The sequence below is a fragment of the Danio aesculapii genome, chromosome 2, assembly GCF_903798145.1.
Source record: "Danio aesculapii chromosome 2, fDanAes4.1, whole genome shotgun sequence".
NCBI classification, from domain to species: Eukaryota; Metazoa; Chordata; class Actinopteri; order Cypriniformes; family Danionidae; genus Danio; species Danio aesculapii.
This window is the reverse complement of record NC_079436.1, coordinates 24,969,459-24,990,443: the sequence shown is the minus strand read 5'-3', so window position 1 is coordinate 24,990,443 and position 20,985 is coordinate 24,969,459. Positions and strand designations below refer to the sequence as shown.

The window sequence follows — 20,985 nt, the reverse complement described above, 5'->3', positions numbered from 1 at the left end:
AGCTGTCTGACTGTCTTTTTAAGAAGGTCAGTGAGGAGTACATTACAGTAATCCACCCTGCTGGTGATAAAAGCATGAACAAGTTGCTCTACATCCTCACTGGAAACAAAGCATCTAAATCTTGAAATGTTTTTGAGATGATAGTATGCTGATTTAGTTACTGCTTTGATATAACTGCTGAAACTGATCTGACTCCAGAATCACACCAAGATTTTTGTTGTTTGACCCCTTGAGTCAAGATATGCATTCACCTTGAGAACCTCATCTCTATTTCCAAATGCAAAGACTTCAGTTTTCTCTTTGTTTATATATATATATATATTTGAAAAAAAAACTGAAACTGCTTTTTTCTGCAATTGTACTCTTCATGCACAACATAAAACATGATCATCTATTGGTGAGGGTTGCATACATAAACCCATTTTTAAATAATTAAGTAAGTAATCATAGGATATTAAGCTGTAGACACAGAATTAATCCAACACGGGCTGTGTAATGATGATTTTTATTTAAACTATCCTTTTATATTTTTTATTTTTGTAAATTTAGGTTGTGAGATGAGCATGAATAAAAGAAAAAACACCTAACTGTGACTCTGAAAGTTCTTATTCATTTTACATAACTTTTTCCCTCTTGGTTTTAGATTATTATTCATGTGAAGCGAGACTTTTGGAAGCAGTGGAATCAATATGACTAAAAAGCTCACACCATAACCAGTTTTAGGGTTGGGTCAGGTAAAGCAATTCTTAAGATAACAACTGCATAATGTCACACAGTGTGATATCTTATAGCCTATGTTATTAATGAGAATTAACTAGCACAACAGTAGTCTTTCCCAGACCAGCCTGCTAGACCTTGTACCATATAAGCTGGCAGGACCCCATGGTAAAACCAGTTTCCAAGTTCAAAAACCAGACTGACCACCCCATGCTGGTTATTCAAGCTTGTGTTAGGACTGGTATGTTTACACCTTCAGAGAAGTGACTCCCTTCATTATTTGCAAGAAGCGTCAATTGAATGACATTTCAAATCTAAAATGAGTGGCAAAACAGCCTTAAACAACAGGAGATGCAGGTGAAATTTGATTTTCGTGACATTTTAGGTTTGAGAAGTTAAAGGTAAGCACAAAGTCTTTTTTTGTCAAGGATGATGGATTGAAAATTTCCACTTTATGCAAACATGGCAACACAAGTAAAAACAGCAGATCCTTTGAGTTTTAAACCAGACCTTTCTTTAATGATTCTTTAGGGTGTCTGAATTAAGAATGGTCACACTGAAATGGCATGATGTCTCCTAGTAAGCCAGATAGCAGTGTTTGTTTATGACAGCAAGTTTGAAACCCAGTTAGCATGCGTTTAGCATCATTCTGCTTTTTATTTTCTCTTGCAGTCATGGAACTTCTCAAACTTCTTCTAGCTCTCATTATAATTCTTTTCACACCACAGATGGTTTCATTTAGAAATGTTTCATATCTCTCTGATTTATTTTTGATGCTTGAACCACAGGCTAACCGTTATCTACTTTCAGTGCTAGCCACATGCTTGCTATCCCTGAGAAATATAAACAACCCCATAAAGTTACACTGAGAACTTTCTTTAGTTTTACTGAATTTGGTAAATTACGGCTTCTTTGGTTCACTTGATGTCTTTTCAGCAGATATTTCCAATTCTCTGATCAAAGTCGTTCAACAAAAGCAAACAGTTCAGCAAGCTTCAACTGTCTTATAATGAGAGGGCAGAAATGATAAATACTGCAGAAACAACAGTTATGAAGACCAAAGAGACAAAGTTATGACTCGCATTGCTCTTTTTGTCCTGACTTGGCAGTCCTTGCTAAACTAGCCACAGTCTTTTTCCAATTACAGTAATCACTGCACAGAAGTAACAAAACTCCTCAATGGCTACAGAGGAGCTCAGCACACATACTGCATGCATGGACTGTGGTGAGGAAAGATTATGGTGAATGGCAAACCTACCATTAGAACCTGTCTGCTTTTCTACTCAACACAGACCTCACTCGCCTGGCAGAGGCTGAATATGTAATTTTTGTGACATAATCGATTTCATCAGCTATAATGAAATGCAACATATGTCTGCGAGAGCACTTTTTAAAGTAGTACACTGCTACTATGTCTACGTTTCAATATTGTGCTGTACATTGAAGTAATTTTTATTTACCATAGTGAGTTGCAGACACATCTATTTGATGTCTGTGTTTACACCTGGAACATAGAGCATTTAGGGCAGCGTGGTGACACAGTGGATAGTGCTGTCACCTCTCAGCAATAAGGTCGCTGGTTCGAGCCTCGGCTGGGTCAATTGTTTGCATATTCTCCTTGCTTATGTGGGTTTCCTCCGGGTGCTCTGGTTTCCCCCACAAGTCCAATGACATGCACTAAGGGTGAATTGGATTAACTAAATTGGCCGTAGTGTATGAGTGTGCATCTGAGAGTGTGTGGGTATTTCTCAGTACTGGGTTGCAGCTGGAAGGGCATCTGCTGCATAAAACATGCCTGATAAGTGTGGTTATCCGAGATTAATAAAGGGACTAAGCTGAAAAGAAAATCAATGAAAGAACATTTGCAGATTAGATATCTCCAGTTGGATGATAAATAGATATTTAAGTTTCATGATTTCTTCATGATTTATAATGTTTTTGAAACAGACCCATTAAAGGCATTTATCTTCATCATTTAAACTTGGAAATATCTGGCAGATGTTATTTAAATAATTAAACATAATGCTCTTATATTTGTCAAAAAGGTTTTCTAAAATGTTTCACGAAAACGATCAAAAACAGTTGAATTAGATTGAATTAACCAAGCGATATACAGTTGAAGCAGAATTATTAGCCAGTCAGAATTTTTTGATTTTTGTTTTCTTTTTTAAATATCTCCCTAATTATGTTTAACAGAGCAAGGAAATTTTCGCAGTATGTCTGATAATATTTTTTCTTCTGAATAAAGTCTTATTTGATTTATTTCGGCTAGAATAAAAGCAGTTTTAAATAATTTAAACATCATTTTAAGGACAAAATTATTAGCCCCTTTAAGATATTTTTTTCCCGACTGTCTACAGAACAAACCGTCGTTATACAATAACTTGCCTAATTACCCTTACTTGCCTAGTTAACCTGATTAACCTAGTTAAACCTTTAAATGTCACTTTAAGCTGTATAGAAGTGTCTTGAAAATTATCTATTCACTGTCATCAACTGGCAAAGATAAAGTAAATCAGTTATTAGAATGAGTTATTAAAACTATTATGTTTAGAAATATGTTGAAAATATCTCTCTGTTAAACAGAAATTGGGGGGGGGGGAATAAACAAGGGGGCTAATAATTCAGGGGGGCTAATAATTCTGACTGTTAATTCAACTGTATGTGATATGATAAGAAGACACTTTTTTGTTTAAAATAACAGGCCTGTAGCCAGGGGGGGTTGAAAGACCCACCCCCCACTGACAAAGGTCCAGAATTTGTCTCATACGTGAGCTCATTTGTCCTATTTTGACTGCTATGCCATCATAAATTGTGTCAATAACTCATCAAAGATGGCTTTAAGACCCAGCGGAATCTGACATAAGTGAAGTCATCTACACTTAAAAGATCATTCTGATGCATATAAAAGCTAATTTAATACCATTTAGGCTGTTGTTGTTATCTATGAATTTTCAAATATATTATTTTACAAGAGAGACTATAAAAATCGGGAAGCTCTACGTTATTATTATTATTATTTAAAAAAAAAATTTATTCGAATCCTCAAATTCACACCGAGTAAAATTAAATGTGCTAGCCAGTTTGTCATTTGCCTAACAAATACCAATAGACTACAGTTTTTAATTTAAAACTTTAACGGATTCCTTTTTTTTTAATGATATATGATGTGATACATTTATAAATTTGTTCTATAAAAAAATACTTATAAATATATTTTTTTTATATTTCTTTATACTCTAAAGGTAACCATTTTGCCCAGCCATACAGAAGCTGGTTATTTAGTTATCTGGAATTTTTCTACTTTAATAGATTCAAAAATGTAATTTATTCCTCTAATATCAAAACTTAAAATAAATAATACATACTGTACATAAGAAACTAAATCTCTATATTGATCACCCCGTGTAAGTGGTCACAGTTTGTTTTTTCCTCATAACAGCAGTGTCCTCTAGTGGCGGGCATCTGACATGACAGATGAGGTCAATAATTAAACTAATCACCAGTTAATGTTACTGATTATGAACATCATTATAAAACAAGCATTTAATATAAAACAATATTCCCAAAAGGTTTTCTGATGTAAAAATACTGATTGCCTCAAAGCATGAAATAAAAATAACATCAATTTTGTCTCCAGTCTTCCCTCAAAGTCTAATAAAATTATTAAAATATATGAAGATTCTTGAGCATTAATGTTATGACCTTACATCAGTGCATTTGTAAACACAACATGCAATAATATCATCTTAAAGAATGAAAACTACATTTCCCAGAATGCCATATGACAATCCACAGGAAGTATCAGTAACTTTAAAAAAAAAAAATCTTTGTAGAATTGCTCAATGTCATATTGTCTAACCCCTGACAGCTGCAGAGAGACCAGGGAGGAGAGCCATCACTTCATGATGAAGCTGCTTTGCGGTTTTACCCTGTTATTAACAGTTGCTCTTGCCTATTACGTCTACATCCCATTGCCCAGGACAATCTCAGAGCCATGGAAACTGATGGTGCTGGATGCCACTTTCAGGGGAGTTGTGAAGATGGTAAGTAGCAGATTTTAAACAGTCCACCAGGTAACTGAGAGGTGGACGATTCTGATTGGCCTAAAAACAAGATCTATTGTATTATTTTCTACACAGTTTTAGCAGATCACATGTTAGAGTTTACCAGAATCAATATGAATGAGCTAATATTGTATCATTTGTTTTGTAATTAAAGTGCAACTTATTCCTCATTCATATTTGCTTACAGTAAAAAATAATAACAAATTACCTATTTGCACCAGCATGAATCTTATTAGATGTGCTTTTATTTAAAAAAAATCACCTGTTTTTGAAGAGACACGTTGAGGAATGACCTTGATTTGCCTGTTCTGATGAACTTTGCCCAACTTGGCACAACAATAGCTAATACCCAAGAGCCCAAGATGAAATATGTTCCGTTAACTGCCGTCATGAACTTTTCTCTCATTTTCTACGCCTTGCCATTTATTCTGTGTTTGTGCACCGAAATATCATGCAGACTGGATTTCAAAATCCTAATGAGGGGAAGGGTGACCTCAGTGATTTCTGATCTTGTTGTTTTGTAGGGAGATTTCGCTCACTCACTGGGTTTAAGCCATGGCGTCCGTGTTATAAACTCTGCTATAGTTGGCTTTGAGAGTTTGGTGCCAATCACAAACCAGGAGATCCAGACTGAAGATGTGCTGTTTGACGGAGTCCACGTGCGTGTGTATCATCCTCCAGGAGATAAAGGAAAGCTGAGGAGAGCAGTCATGTTCATTCATGGAGGTGGATGGTCCTTGGGTGCTCCAAGTAAGTCTAGGCTTTTCTATTAAATTCACTATATTTATTATGTAATAGTGAAGTGTTTGTTATTAATTATTTACTTGTGCATTTATTTATGTGCTCTCATATTCATTAATTTTCCTTCAGTTTAGTTCCTTATTTATCAGGGGTCGCCACAGCGGAATGAACCGCCAACTATTCCAGCATATGTTTTTACGCACCGGATGCCTTTCCAGTTAAATACCCATACACTCTCACATTCAAACACACACTCATACACTACAGCCAATTTAGTTCATCCTATTCACTACACAGCGAATGTGTTTGGATTGTGGGTGAAACCGGAGCAAACATGGGGAGAACATACAAACACCACACAGAAATAGCAACTGGCCCTGTCGGGACTCGTACCGGCAAATTTCTTGCTGTGGGGCGACAGTGCTGACCACTGAGCCACCATGCTCTCATATTCTTTAATTTATTCAATCATTCATTTTCTTTTCGGCCCTTTATTAATCTGGGGTCTCCACAGCGGACTGAACCGCCAACTTATCCAGCACATTTAACACAGTTCCTTCCAGCCGCAACCCATCACTGGGAAACATCCATACACACTCATTCACACATATACACTACGACAATTTAGCTTACCCAATTCACCAATTCCACATGTTTTTAATAACACTACAAAACCGGAGCACCCGGAGGAAACCCACATGAACACAGGCAGAACATGTCAAACTCCACACAGAAACACCAACTAATCCAGCCAAGGCTCGAACCAGCGACCTTCTTGCTGTGAGGCGAACGTGCTACCCACTGTGCCACCGCGTCACCCTTCTTTAATTGAAATAATTTTTGTCTCCTACTTAAAACATCTCTTCCCTAATGATGTGTTCACTCGTGAGAAAGCGGGACAACCTGTCAATCACATGCGATCCACCAGTAGCAAACCACAAGACTCCAACACATTCAAATTGGACAAAATTATATACTGTATTACATTTTTTTCAGAACACTTTCAGTGCTTTAATCAGAGCTGTGTCTCTTTCATTTACTAACTAATTTAATTAATTAACTGAGAACCCTATATCAGCCAAGAGTTATTGAGAAAAGAGAACAAAAAACATTTAATTTAAACAATTCTTGTTTTTTCCAGTTGGTGTCCTCAAACTGATTCCTGTGGTTAAACTGCCACAAAAAATTTAATAGATTTAATCCATCTCTGTTGTTGTCAGACATTTTGCGATGCCATTTTGTGAGATGAGATGAAACTTTAGCAACTGTACCAACCAAGGACACAAGTTCCGTCATTACAAACATAGTTGATTTGGCGTTTCCCAAATCCATCGTTCCAACGAACATTCGCAAACTGCGTCGCAGACTTGTATGCTTGCAGCTACACCTCTGGAGCTGTAGTTAGAAACATAGTTCCTGGCTGTGTTCTATTCCCAGTTATTCCCCCTATGCCCTATTCGTTTAGAACATTCTAACATTTAAATTTGGAATTAAAAAAAAAACATTAAAGTCACCTCTCTTAGATGTAATTTGCTTTTAAAATATTTTACAGTTCCGTTTTAGCGATCTTCATGTTTACAATTGCGTTCCCTGCGCAGTGCACTTTGAAAACATTGATGTCATTTTGAACACAGCCATGGCTCATGACGAAAGCTGTAGGTGGCCTATGATTTAAAAGTGGATTTTATGTTACGTCTCCAAAGCTTGTGAAAATAAAAAACATAGTATACGTTAATTATTTTAATTTATAGTAGGTTATTTACGAAGTATCTGTACTATATATGACATGGGCCTGATGGATAGAACATTTCTGCAGTGATTTGCATGTGTCAAATTGTAAAAGTAGACTTTTCAAATAAATAAATAAACAATATCTTACTTAATAACAATAATAATAATAATAATAATATAATCATTATCATTCATATTATTATTATTATTATTATTGAAGTAGGATTTTTTCATTTCCTAATAAATAATAAATATTAAATTTCATTTCTTAGTAAATAGCCTCATTATTTATTTATGATTTATATATGATGGTAGAATATGTGTTAGCTTTTGTAAGTGATTTTATGTTTTAGAATAGAATATGTAATGTTCTTAATAATCTTTGTAAAGGAAACATAGGCACTATCTGTGGCATTTACATATATTTCAGTTAATATGGAAAACGAGTGCATGTTTTACCAAAACTAATATTGGATTTTTTTTTAATGCATGTGCGTGTAAAACAATATAATTTGCACGAGAAAAATTATGGGGTTCTTCTCAAAAGAAGTTGTTACTCCACCCCGTTTAGAGCATCATTATGAGTGTTTTATGTTAAAACTAACGTGGTTCAAACGATGGATCTGTGACAGAGAAACTACGGGTTTTGGGAAACACTTTTCACTACATCTTTCTTTTCCCAAACGATGCATCGTACTATGATAGTTCAGCCGCGAGTTACGTGGTTGTTTGGGAAACACACCCCAGTATGGTTCAGTACAGTGTAATAATGTACAAATCATTCTGATCAGACATGTGTTTTTACTGCCAACAGTACCCTTATGGTATATGTGGAGTATGGCCTAAAGTTGTATTGATCTTATTCTCGCTTGAAGAAGAAAGCTGTATGGGCCGCTCATATATTGCGTCTTTTGTACTATCAAGTTCAAATGTAGACTTGTACAGTTTCAGATGTAGACAAGGACATGAAAGTACAGAGGAAGAGGTGCCTTCACACTTTCCACACATTTAGAAGCATAACATGCAAACAGCCTTGTAAACAACATGTAGGACATACAGCAGATTCTGTTCCTGCTTCTTTGCATGTGACTGTTTTTGTTCTGGGTTTTTTGCCTTTAATTGAGAGGACACTGGAGAGTGAAGACAGAAAAACATTGGGAGCAGGGAGAGGGGAACAAGAATTGGCAAAAAAGCTCAAGCCAAGAAACCATTTGTTGACACACTACCCACTAGGCTGTACATTGTTCCGGGTGTACTTTTAAAAAAGGGCACTCCCTCTGTTGTCATTCCTCTGGTTTGTTGCACGCACAAGTGACGATTGTCTGTAAACCAATAGCTTTCAGTAGCTTCAACATTTTAGTACCGTACTGCTTGATATTATACACCTGTGGCCATGGAAATGATTGGAGCTCCTGATTTTTCAACGATTTGGAAAGGTGTCCAAACTATAGTCTTAAGCTTATGCATCAAGTAAGATTGACACCCAGTGGTTGAACTAGGCATTGCACTCCAAATTCAAAACACTTCCACACAATTACATGTTGCCAGATTGACAAGACCAAGATTGATGATGCCTGACTATCAAGGCACCATGTCCTAACTACACACGACGAAAGGAATCTTTTCCACATTAAAAGAAGTTATGTCCTAACCATCACCTGAAATTTTCTACTTTAGAAAAGGTTTCTATTCTCGTGGCTGAATAACAGCATACAATTCTATGACAAAATTACCTCAGGTACTGATTATGTTGCTTTATTCAGCGTTAAGGCTGATTTATACTTATGCATCAAGAGCACACATATGGTCCGACGCAGCCTTTGTGCTGTCGCATAGCCTTCGCCATGGCTGAGACGCCAACGCTGATGCGCACCTCTCAAAAAATGCAACCTACAACGTCGCAACGGTGCATAGTCGCAAGCTCTGTGATTGGTTGGCTTGGTAGCGATGGCGAGTGTGGGCGGTGCTGAGAGCCGTGTGCCGATGGAGCTCCAGAAATAAGCTCCAGATGGAAACTTTTGTTTTGTGTTTACCTTATCATTTACCTTATCATCCACATCTGCTGATTCCCGCCTCTGAACGAGTGAGTTTTGGCTATTTGTACATTAAGGTAGTGTTCAGAAAAAACAAAACACCTGTGAAGAAATTCGACACAAGAGGAACATAAAAAACCTTACTGGGAGCTAACGTTTCGAAAGTGTTATTGCAGAGAAACACAAACAGCAAACAGAAGTATAAATGCACAGCAATGTGCAAGGCACTTGCCGTGGGTCACCTCGATCACTCGACGCAGAAGCTTTTAAATGCTACTAATGTAAGTTTGAATTCCATTTTACTCGACATTTATTGCCATACCACTGAAAGCAGGAACAGGTCACCACAGATCTTGAAAATAAAATAAACATATAGTTTGAAATTGAACATTAAATGTCACTCAGTGCAAACCAACAAATATTAGTCACTCAGCATGTACTTTTAATAATGTTAAAGTTTAAAGTGTACTTTCATTCATTCATTTCCTTCAGCATAGTCCCTTTGTTTATCAGGGGTCGCCACAGCGGAATGAACCGCCAACTTATCCAGCATATGTTTTAAGCAGGGAATGCTCTTCCAGCCGCAACCCAGTACTGGGAAACACCCATACACTCTAACATTCGCACCCTCACTCATACACTACCACCAATTTTTCTCTTCCAGCCGCAACCCAGTACTGGGAAACACCCATACACTCTAACATTCGCACCCTCACTCATACACTACCACCAATTTAGTTGCGAAGTGTTGCCACTTCTGTTTCATGCTGACTAACTATTTTTGATCTTTCTGTCCTTTTTTATATTCGGGGGATTATAAGTAAAGTTCATCTAACTGCATTTTTTCTGCCATTAGAGTTGGGGTCATATGACAGTCTCTGCAGGCAGATGGCAGCTGATCTGAATGCAGTAGTAGTGACGGTGGAGTTGAGTATATGCTCTCATTCAAAAATGAAGAGGAGCCTAATCTCTGGTTTTGATAAATTACACTGATCGTGCATTTTGTGCAGTTATCGGATGGCTCCTGATGTGCACTTCCCGGTGCAGTATGAGGAGTGTGTGCAGGCGGCTAAACACCTCCTGAAGCCAGAGGTGCTGGAGCAGTATTCAGTGGATCCCGAGCGAGTGGCGGTGTGCGGAGACAGTGCTGGAGGAAACCTGGCCGCTGCAGTGGCTCAGAGGGTACACTTCCGCTTTCCTTCCTCAATCGTTCTTAGCATGTAATGTCATTTCATCACAGGTCTTTTAAAGTCAAACTGTCTATTACACGAATGGTTAGTCCTAAAATTAATATTAGGTTATTTATCTTAAAGTTTTGGGGAAGTTTTCTGTTTGTGCCTTTTATGCAAACACAATGAATGAGGATTTAAGCTTTAAAAAAAATACTAAGTGTAAGTATATTAACTGTGGTCAATTTGTACACTTTTACATCATTCAAAGTCATTAGATAGTGTTGCATTGTAAAAAAATAAAAAATTATTAACCACTGTTGACAATATATCTGACAATCTATTTTTGTCACATTATGATAGTTCTTATTATGACAGTATCTCATAATCTTGATTTTTTTTTAACCACTTTGATATTTATCTCATAATTGACTGTATTTTACAATATACTTTTGTAACATTATGACAGTATCTCATAATCTTGAATTTTAAAATCACTTTATATTTATCTCATAATTGACAATGTGTCTTACAATCTACTTTTTGTCACATTGACATTTTCTCATAATCTTGATTTTTTTAAACCACTTCGATATTAATCTCATAATTGACAGTGTATCTCACAATCTATGACTGTATCTCACAAATCCTTTTGATATTTATCTTTGAGTTTACAATATATATCTGACAATCTATTTTTGTCACATTTTGATCATTCTTATTATGACAGTATCTCATAATCTTGATTTTTTAAATCACTTTATATTTATCTCATAATTGACAATGTATCTCACAATCTACTTTGTCACATTATGACGTTTTCTCATAATCCTGATTTTTTTAATCACTTTCATATTTATCTCAGAATTGACAGTGTATCTCACAATCTATGACAATGTCTCATAATCTTGATTTTTAAATCATTTTGACATTTATCTCAGAATTGACAGTGAATCTCTTAATCTATGACAGTATCTCATAATCTTGATTTCTAAATCCTACTGATATTTATCTCATAACTGACAATCTACCTCACAATCTACCTTTTATCACATTATGACAGTATCTTATAATCAGGATTAATAAATAATTTGATATCTCCTAATTAACAATGTATCTTTCGATCTACGTATGACAGCATCTCATAATTTAGATCTTTAAACCGTTTAGACATTAATCTCATAATTGACAATGTATTTCACAATCTATGACAGGGGTGTCCAAACTCTGTTCTGGAGGGCCGGTGTCCTGTTGAGTTTAGCTCCAACTTGCTTCAACACATCTGCCAGGAAATTTCTAGTGTACCTAGTAAAGCTGTGGTCACACTAGAGTGAGAGCTTGCGAAATTCTGTAATATGGCGCTGCGAAAGGGATGGGATTAAACAAGATGATTAGATATTTTAAAAGGGGAGCGATTGGTCCATATTTTACATTTGTGTCCAGAGAGGTAATGTTTTGGTCTTCGATTGGTCTCACACAGTCAAGTTATGCGATTTCGCAGGTCAGAGTTCACCAAGCTAGAACTTTGCAAAGCAGCAAATTGTGAAACGTCGCACGGGCTTTCGTTTCCAGTCTGCCGCATTTGCGTGCGTATGAATGGAAATCTATGGGGAGAAAAGTCCAGTGTGACCGCAGCTTAAGAGCTTGATTAGATGGTTTAGGTGTGTTTTATTAGGGTTGGAGCTAAACTCTCCAGAAAACTAGCCCAGGTTTTGATACCGCTGATCTATAACAATATCTCATAATCTTGATTTTTAAATCATACTGACATTTATCTCATAATTGATAGTGTATCTCACAATCTAGTTTTGTAACATTACGAGTTTCCCATAATCTTGATTTTTAAATAATTTTGATAAGTATCTCATAGCTGATAATGTATCTTACAATCTACTTATGACAGTATCTCATAATTTAGATTTTTAAATAATTTTGACATTTATCTCATAATTGACAATATGTCCAGTCCAATATTGAATTATTCTTTTTAGTCATGGATGATTTTTTTTGTATCTTTTAATTCAATGATTTTGTCACAATTACAATTTTGAACTTTTATCATGATTTTGACTTTGTTTTCTCTTAATTAAGACTCAGTACTTTACCATTACAGCTTTTAATCTCATAACTGCCTTGGTATCTCTTAATCTTAATTTAAGATTTTTGTAGCATGCTGTTGCTGTGATTAACTTTTTTGTTCTCTGCCATTAGATTGGAACAGAAAACAGTACCTCAGCGAAATTCAAACTGCAGGTGTTGATTTACCCAGTCCTTCAGGCGCTTGACTTCAACACAGCTTCCTATCAGCAGAACCATAATGTCCCAATCCTATATCGCAGACTAATGGCTCGTTTCTGGTTAGAGTACTTGGGCGCTGACCCTGAACTTGCACACTCCATTATGATGAACAACCACACAGCCCAAGACCAAAATCTGTTGTCCCAGAACCATGCAAAGCTGGACTGGACCAATCTTCTCCCAAAAGAAATAAGAAAACAATTTAAACCTGTTTTTCCAGTGACTGGATCTCCCAATATCTTAAAGGATGTTCCAGGTTTACTGGATTCCAGAGCCTCTCCGTTACTTGCGGAGGATGAGGTTTTGCGTATGGTGCCACGTGCTTATATTATGACTGGTGAGCATGATGTTTTGAGGGATGATGGGATGATGTACGCCCGCAGGTTGGAGCTGGCAGGCGTCTCGGTCACTAATGACCATTATCAAGATGGATTTCATGGCTGTGTGAGCTTTGCTTTCTGGCCCTGCTACTTCTCTGTGGGAGTGAATGCAGTGCAGAATTATATCGCTTGGCTTGAGAAACATTTGTAGACCTATAGGAAGAGATGTATACTTTAAAATGTGCGTACTAGGGATTTACACATTGTGATGAATTCTTTTGCAACATGACATTCAATATTTGATGTTTTACTGTATTAAAAGAAACTGTATTATGGTTTCCAAATTCTGACTAACACATTTCTGTTTTTTTAACTAATGTACTAAAAACCAAATGAGAGGAATTCTGTAAAAAGTGTGGGAAAATTCAAATGATGGCTAATTGCTTTGTGCTTGTCATCACTATCACTACCCACGTTAACAAATCAAGTCATTTATAACCAGGATTTATAACCTTTGTAACACTTTCACTCCAGACTTGATGATGAATTTATCATGTCTATGGCAAGACACTGTAAATTAAGCAGGAACTTATTGATGCTTCAGTAATAAAAATAAAATATTGTCAAATTTGTTTTGCAAATAGTTCATAGCTTTTCTACCGAATAAACAATGCAACAAATTTGTATTTAGTTTTGAATGGTCTAGCACCTTCTTATTTACCTGCACTTGTGACTGTTGACATTTCTGCTATATGCTTAAGGTCAATCAAGTCAGATTTTTTAAGGTTCCCAAAACAAGTTAAAGAGAAAGGGAGAGTGGGCTTTTGCCATTGTTGGCACCAAATGTTGAATGGTCTCCTCTTTCTATTAGGATAATCTCCACAGAACCCTTGTTCAGTGAGGAAACCGAACGTCCCCCTTTAGAAAGGCCCTCTAATACTCGAACAATTTGAGCTTGTTTTTTTCCTTAAAATGTTTCAAGTTACATCTACTGTATATTGTTTTTATTCCTTAGATCTTTTGTGATATTGTATTCATTTGTGTACACAGCGCAATGGTCAGCAAACTGTTGTTGTATTGTGCTGTTTAAATAAGGTAAGTGAATATCCTAAACAACATTGCTAGTTTATTTTCACTTTCTTACAGAGGCGCTTATAAAAATATTTTATTGCCATTGTGTTTGGACACCCTGGCCTAAATTTATAATCAAACTGATTTTCGTGTAATTTTAATTACCTCATCTGTGGACAGGACGATGATGTGGGAGGCAACATTTGGTAAAAGTTTGCAATAATGATAAATTTCCTGAGGAACATCCCTCCTCACGTTTCCGTAAATAAATAACGTTGGTTCTCAAGAGTTTCGTTCAATTTGCGAAGAAACATTATTAAAGTGAACGATGCTAGAACGCTGAAAAACAAAAACTGAGATTTATAAAACTGCGTGTACGTACATCTTTACGCACATATTGCTTTATAAAACAAAGCGGAACCTGAGAGGAAAGTACACCCGCCCTTTACACGCCCACTTTGTCATAAATAGTCAACGCAAATCACCTCAGCATCATGCACATTAAAACGAGCCACAAATCAATGCCTAATCAATGCCTAATCAATGCCGCACTATGTGGCATTTACGATGATAAGAATATGTTGATTTGCAACAATTCATGCTGAAGTTAATGCAGTCGGTTTGACCAACAAGAAAACAATTCAATATGAGGGAAAGGATCGTTTATTTATTTTTTTTCTATTTTATTATTGATTTTATTATAATAGTAGTATTACCTATGCTTATGCAAAAACAACCTATTGTGATTTATTAACGTCACTGCACCTACCCTTATCCTAAACTCTCCTCGCTGTAATGAAAAAGGTATTATCAATGAACAGCATCGCGAAATTGGCGCTATATTTATGAAAACACTTCTCAGAGCCATAATGTAACCCTTCTAGGCCTAATCCAACCTATACTCACTGTGCAAATCCCTGGTTGATGTGATTTCACCAAGTAGGGCATGTTTTTGGATCAACATCTATGTTGATGCTTGAACAACATTCCAATCAGGCAATCAAAATTAAGGGATAGGTTTACAGTTTATGTTCAATTTAGGCTTACAGTAAGCTTAAATTACTTCTACGTGATTTTTTATCCAATTTTTAATCTGTAATTTAGTTAGGGTGGGTTTAGGGGTAGGGATTAGATGTGTTACATTTGTGAACAAAAATTACGCTCCAGGATCAGCACAGATGTTAATCCAGGATCTGATGCGATTCTTGGCAAAAATCACACCCATCTAAAAATCCCTCCCGTTTGTAGTTTCATCGTGTGAAGCAGATACCTAGAACTTCATTATTAGTCAATACTGTGTTGGCCTCTAACAGAAATGACTGCAAAATACGGTCGACTAAGACTGAAATGTATGATCAATCACACATACAATAAGAACACAACACGCTGTTTTGAAAAACAAGAAATAAAAACTATAATTTATTTTTGTAGCTTTCTGCAGTTCTCATTTTCAATGTGGCAGTGAATAAACCAGCAATAAGAGGTTCTCCAGTAATTCAAAAGAAATAAACAATAAATCAAGAAACTAAAATCTCAGTTCAGTAATGACCATTGAAAAGCAAAAGGGAGGGGAAAAAACAACAACACTACCAAACTATAAGTCTGAAAATACAACACAATATCCACTAAGATCCAAGACTCACTAAGAAGGTTTTCAATATTTGGTCAAAGCCCTACTGATAGTGTTTTCAAGCATATTTAAGGATACCAGATGAAGCACTGCCTACCCTGCTTCATTATAAGACATGAAATGGAGCAGTGTAACAATATAGACTGTTCACTGACCTTTCTCAACACGTTTCTAGTTTTGGTCGCCTAGAACAGGAATCACAACACAACTGCAAGACAAACAAATAATCAGAGTCAAGGAGGCATCAGTGGGTGCTAAAAGGTGCTCAGGCAAACATTTAAGAACATAACATCTTGAAATACTCGTTAACAGTTTGCATCAAAACAAATATGATGCTGTTTGGGGGTGGGGGGGTTAAAAGATGGTTATCGACCTACCGTTTTGATTCTCATATTGGCTTTAAAAACTTCACTGCCATGAATACATTCTCAGGCAAACACACTGAACACTCTTACATTCACTTGTTTCGAAATCTGTAGAGATATTGTGCTGGCGAGACTAATAATGAACAACTGGGAGGATAAAAATGCATCGGCAACTCTCAAATGTTGGAGAACATAGCTGTGGTGACATTTGTGCTTCGTCATCTTTACAAAATCAATGACAAACGTCTTTCAAAAAACAAAGCTCGAACAGAAACAAATAAAATGCACACAGCACTATTTTCCATTCAGAAAAAATAAGAACAAAAAAAAAACTGTATCCCTGACAGGACACCTCAGTCCTATAAGATCATTATGGGCCTCTAAACCCATCAACACTATTGGGACTAAGTGCTACATTTTCCACCATTAGTAAATTGTGTTTTCACCTGACAATACAGATAGCTGTGAATTTTACCTTCCACAAATGCTTCGAAGCAATATATTCATACACATTTTTTAAAACATTGTCACCACAGAAATGTAAACAAATTAAATTAATTAACATTTGGGTTATGAGTCAATCTTGTTGGCCAGAAAGTGATCACACAAATACCTGTGAAACTCATTTTAAGGTTTGGGTCATATAACATGTAAAGAGAGATATCAGACGCTTATCAGATCATTAGTTCATTATGAATTGTATAGAAGCATACAGTTCCTTCCAAAAAAACAAACAAAACACACACACAATTCCAGCTTCACAGTAACTTTCCATTACAGCAGTGTGTACATTTGTGATGGTGTAAATTCAACATGAAATCTACAGTCAAGAGTTTTGGCAAACATTCTGCTCGACATAATCTGTGAATCAACCACGGCTGATAGGGAGATCAGTAGCAGGACAGCCATCAACAGTCAAAATGCATCTTGAGAGCATCTTCAAAACTCTGGTCCTCGTCTGCGCTGGATGCCAGAAAAGAGGCCATCGGTGAGCCTGCGGAAAGGCTGAGAACTCCTGCAGCATTCGTGCCAGTGTTTCTGACCGAAATACTGGTGAGGTTGATGCCGAGAGTGAGCCTGGTCTGTTCCAGGGCTTTTTCGGGCACTGCGAAAGCCTCAAGCTTCTTCTCCCGTTGGCCATGTACGAGTTCTGGCAGCCCCTGCAGATTGCAGTCCAAACAGGCCTTACGATTGGTAGTAGCAGGGACACCGCTGACCCCTGCAGGTAAGAACACTTGGATTCTGAGTGGCTCGTCCACACTTGCAGCCTTTTTTCTCTTGAGTCTTTTTGTATACTACTTTAGGAGGCTGTCCCGGTAACAAGCTAGGCGAGAGCACCCTCTCCTTCGACTTGCTCTTTGCTTTCGGAACGCTCACTTTTGACTTCGCCTGAACTTTCTTATTAATCATGTCTGAGTTTATCTGGATATTTTTTGTTGAATCCAGGACAGTCTTGTTAATCTTTAAAACACCTCCATTGGTGACCATGACCGGTGGTGGTGAGGGTGCTTTGGGTTCAAATGCTGTTTTCGGCGGAGCTGTGGCAGCTACCGATGGCCCTTGGATGAGGCTGGTGATGGGCAGAGGTTGAAGCATCTCGCTGTCGCTCTCAGAGCGAGAGCGCTTTCGGCTCAGGCGCACTTTTCTGTGGGCTTGCGGCGAGGCACGTCAGGCCTGTCTGAGGTTGCGGTGGGTGTCCTGGTGCAGGGCACCACTAGTTTGGGACTGCAATGAATGCTGACACAGCTCTGCTGTTAATTTAGTCTGTTCAAATGACATCTCCTTGTTTACAATGTCAAATTTGAGGTCCTCCAGGATATCTGTGCTCTCCTCACTGAGGTGCACAGACTCAGGGCTGTTCTCTGGACTAATGCTGCACTTTACAACGTCAGCGCTGACGCTACCCATGTGAAGTTCTGAGCTTGAGCTTAATGGTTCATCAGCACAGATAGGTTTAGGGGACTCTGGATCAGATGAGGTCTGATCAGAGGGTTTGTCTGAGTCAGTCAGATTGACATCAGCAGAGCTTTGTGAGGACTCTGGGTCAGTTTTTAGATGGGGATCCTCCAAAGTGTCGTTAACAGGACTGAGTTCTTCTTGTTCCAGATCCACCCCCAGCACCTCCTCCAGCATCTTCTTCACTTCAGGGTACCCTTTGACTCCCAAGACGCTCTGCTCTGTCGTGACCCACACTGAGACACATTCGCAGAGATTCCTGTAGCAGTCGATCAGAATCTGGAGCTGTTTGTTCTCCTCAAACTGCTCATAGTCTTTACACCAGCTGCAGGATGGCTTCAATGACATTTTCTTGCCTTTACAACCCTTGCATACATAGTGCTGGCAGGAGGAATTTTTGGGAGCAAGTGGATCCTGAAGCAAATTCCCTATACAGAAAGAAAACAAATTTATTTAAAGCAATAAATCATGCCAAAATAACATTACATCACATTAAGGTCTATTGGGTTCAACAGTGCCTAAGAGAAAATCTTATTCATTTTACCCATAGGGGAATTGACTTTGAATGACATTAATATAAAGCATTAAAGACAGGCTGACTGAGAGCCGTGAGCGCTTAATCAAGTGTTTACGCCGAAGCAACCATGCGGTGTAATTGTAAATTAATGTTTGCCTAATGAGCCACAACCTTAACTTTTATCTAATGAAATTTCCACATATCAGAACAGAAACAAGAATAAATAAATAAACCTCACTCTGCACCACATTTTAATTTGATAATAGAATTCAACATATTCTTGGGATAGTAATACTACCCCTCATTAATAGTTCGTTGTGATTCACCCTCTAGCTGGTTGTTTTGGTTAACGGTTCTTTCCAAAAAACAACAACAAACATTAAAATAGTGGGCGGGCACAATTGCTGTAGTTAGCTATCCCTGAAGGCCGATTGGTTTTTAGTCAAATACATCACCGAGGTGCTTCAACAGAGTAGGAGGGGCTTACGGTGTTATTGGCTATTGTGGCTCTGATTGGTGGAATTTTCTGTACAGCATTATGGGTAATGTCGTTTTTCTGCACGAAATTAGTTAATAAACATAACTGTGAGGGTTAATTTTTTCAATTGAATAACAGTCTCAGAGCTCGTAGCAGTTCTGGTTTTTATAGTTTATCGATTATTTATTGCAAAATAAATTTCCCTACAACGGAAATGAAACGGAGACTAATGAAATCACGATTGTAGCACTCTTTGCAACGTCATTGACTATATTCAATACAAAGTAGAGCCACAGTTTCACTCACCACAGACTAGGCAGGACAGGGAGTCTCTAAGAAAGGAAGGGACGTAAACAGCGCCCCGTACGTCTCCGGGTCCTTCGGGTCGCACTGCACAAGAGAGCGACAGGCCGACACGTACAGCGCGGTGGCGTTTACCGGGTTCATCTTAGCGGCTTCAGTCACTGGCAGGACAAAAGGAGAGGGCCGATCAGCTACTGAGATCTACTCTCGGCCAGACCCCCAGTAAATAGGAGCTGTGAGGACACAATCAACCAGGCTTGACCCAACGCTTCAACAGAGGGTGTAATTTGACATGACTCGCAAGCAGATGAGCGGCTTTGAGTCGTCTGCTTGTTAACATGTCAGAGATTTGCTGGATGTTGAGTAGATCTTGCAGAGATGGCCAGTCCGGGAGGAAAATAAGCTGCTCGAGACGACGAGAATCACTATAGTTTGGCTTCCATGAGAGTCAGATCCAGTTAATCTCAATGTGAAGAACGATACGCTTCCTTGACAAAACACACAGAAATGCAGGACTTGATGATAAACAGCATTTTAGCGAGAAGCCCAGCAGGCCTCGAGCCGCATTTTCGGTGAAGCAAGCCTCAGCTTAAAATCAGTCCAAAACAACAATGTGTCAAAACAGAAACTGAGTCCCATGCACACGAAGTATAATCCTTGAAATACTCGACCGAGGTTGTTTCTGAAAGCTGTGCTGAATGAACCCCACAGTCCGCTTGCCTGCTACTTCGCTAGCTTGCTATTATTGTGTGCACTTTTCCTGGTGTTGTTGAATAAGAGCGGTTCTCTCTCTCCTTGGCGAGCGCGACTGTCTTCCGTTTGAGTGAAATGTTTATAAAGCGTTCAACAGAATTCACCACGCTTCGAAATATTCATAATAATTCGTCTGCGCTAAAAGCCAGCTTCGTTGCTTATTATTCCTCCGTTAACTTTTGCATCCTGAAAGGAACAATACCAAACAAGAGTAAAAGAGCGCCCGGAATTAGGCGCGACCTCCGGTGACGTTGCCCTCTAGTGTGTGGCTGTATAAACCACACTATACCGAAGCTTTTACAATAAGGCAAAATTCGATCAACAACTTTCATCTACATTTACAGAACAGAGCACAAATAATAATCTGCCAATAAAATAATAATAATACAAATAAATACACTTAAACCATAGAATAAACACACAAACACAACTAAATGAAAGAAAGAAGAAAAAAACATTTACACTACCAGGTCTTCTATTAATTAATTTTTTTTCAATAAACTAAAGTCTTCTTTCACATTTTAATTTTAGCAAAAACTAAAAACAGTGGTTTTGTTTTAAGACACTTGCAATTATGAATATAAAAATTCTTCAAAATTAGAATATTGTTTAATACAAATTGAATATTAACATCTTTGCCTAATAAATCACAGAAGATCTCATTTTTAGAAAATTGGGAGAATTTTTCTTACGAGAAACCTTTAACCACTCGAATGAATCAGACCAAAAGCTTCTGCTATATAAACATTCAAAAAAAATCAATGTACAGCCGTTTCAATGTCAACAGTATAATATCAATATCAATATTTCAATATCACAGAATATTTTAAAATGTT

General features: G+C 37.5%; 2 protein-coding genes across 3 annotated transcripts; one reads left to right on the top strand and one right to left on the bottom strand.

Annotated features, from left to right (window-relative positions):
* Positions 1-1,020: 1,020 nt before the first annotated feature.
* On the top strand, positions 1,021-13,571 carry nceh1a (neutral cholesterol ester hydrolase 1a). Of its 2 annotated transcripts, none has more exons than XM_056475961.1 (6): positions 1,021-1,118; positions 4,589-4,763; positions 5,309-5,534; positions 10,146-10,215; positions 10,300-10,471; positions 12,670-13,571. In XM_056475961.1, the coding sequence occupies exons 2-6, from the start codon at positions 4,623-4,625 to the stop codon at positions 13,285-13,287; spliced, it is 1,227 nt and encodes a 408-aa protein (XP_056331936.1). In that variant the 5' UTR covers positions 1,021-1,118; positions 4,589-4,622; the 3' UTR covers positions 13,288-13,571. The 2 variants fall into 2 exon arrangements, with proteins under 2 accessions (XP_056331936.1, XP_056331928.1); XM_056475953.1 differs by lacking the exon at positions 1,021-1,118 and adding an exon at positions 1,914-1,942.
* Positions 13,572-16,437: 2,866 nt separating this feature from the next.
* Positions 16,438-20,337, bottom strand: msl2a (MSL complex subunit 2a). The gene is given in 8 exon segments (XM_056475940.1): positions 16,438-17,271; positions 17,274-17,310; positions 17,312-17,338; positions 17,340-17,795; positions 17,797-17,849; positions 17,852-18,526; positions 19,400-19,429; positions 19,432-20,337. Coding segments are annotated over 8 exon segments (1,608 nt in total). The 5' UTR covers positions 19,541-20,337; the 3' UTR covers positions 16,438-17,050.
* Between the last annotated feature and the right edge of the window lie 648 nt (positions 20,338-20,985).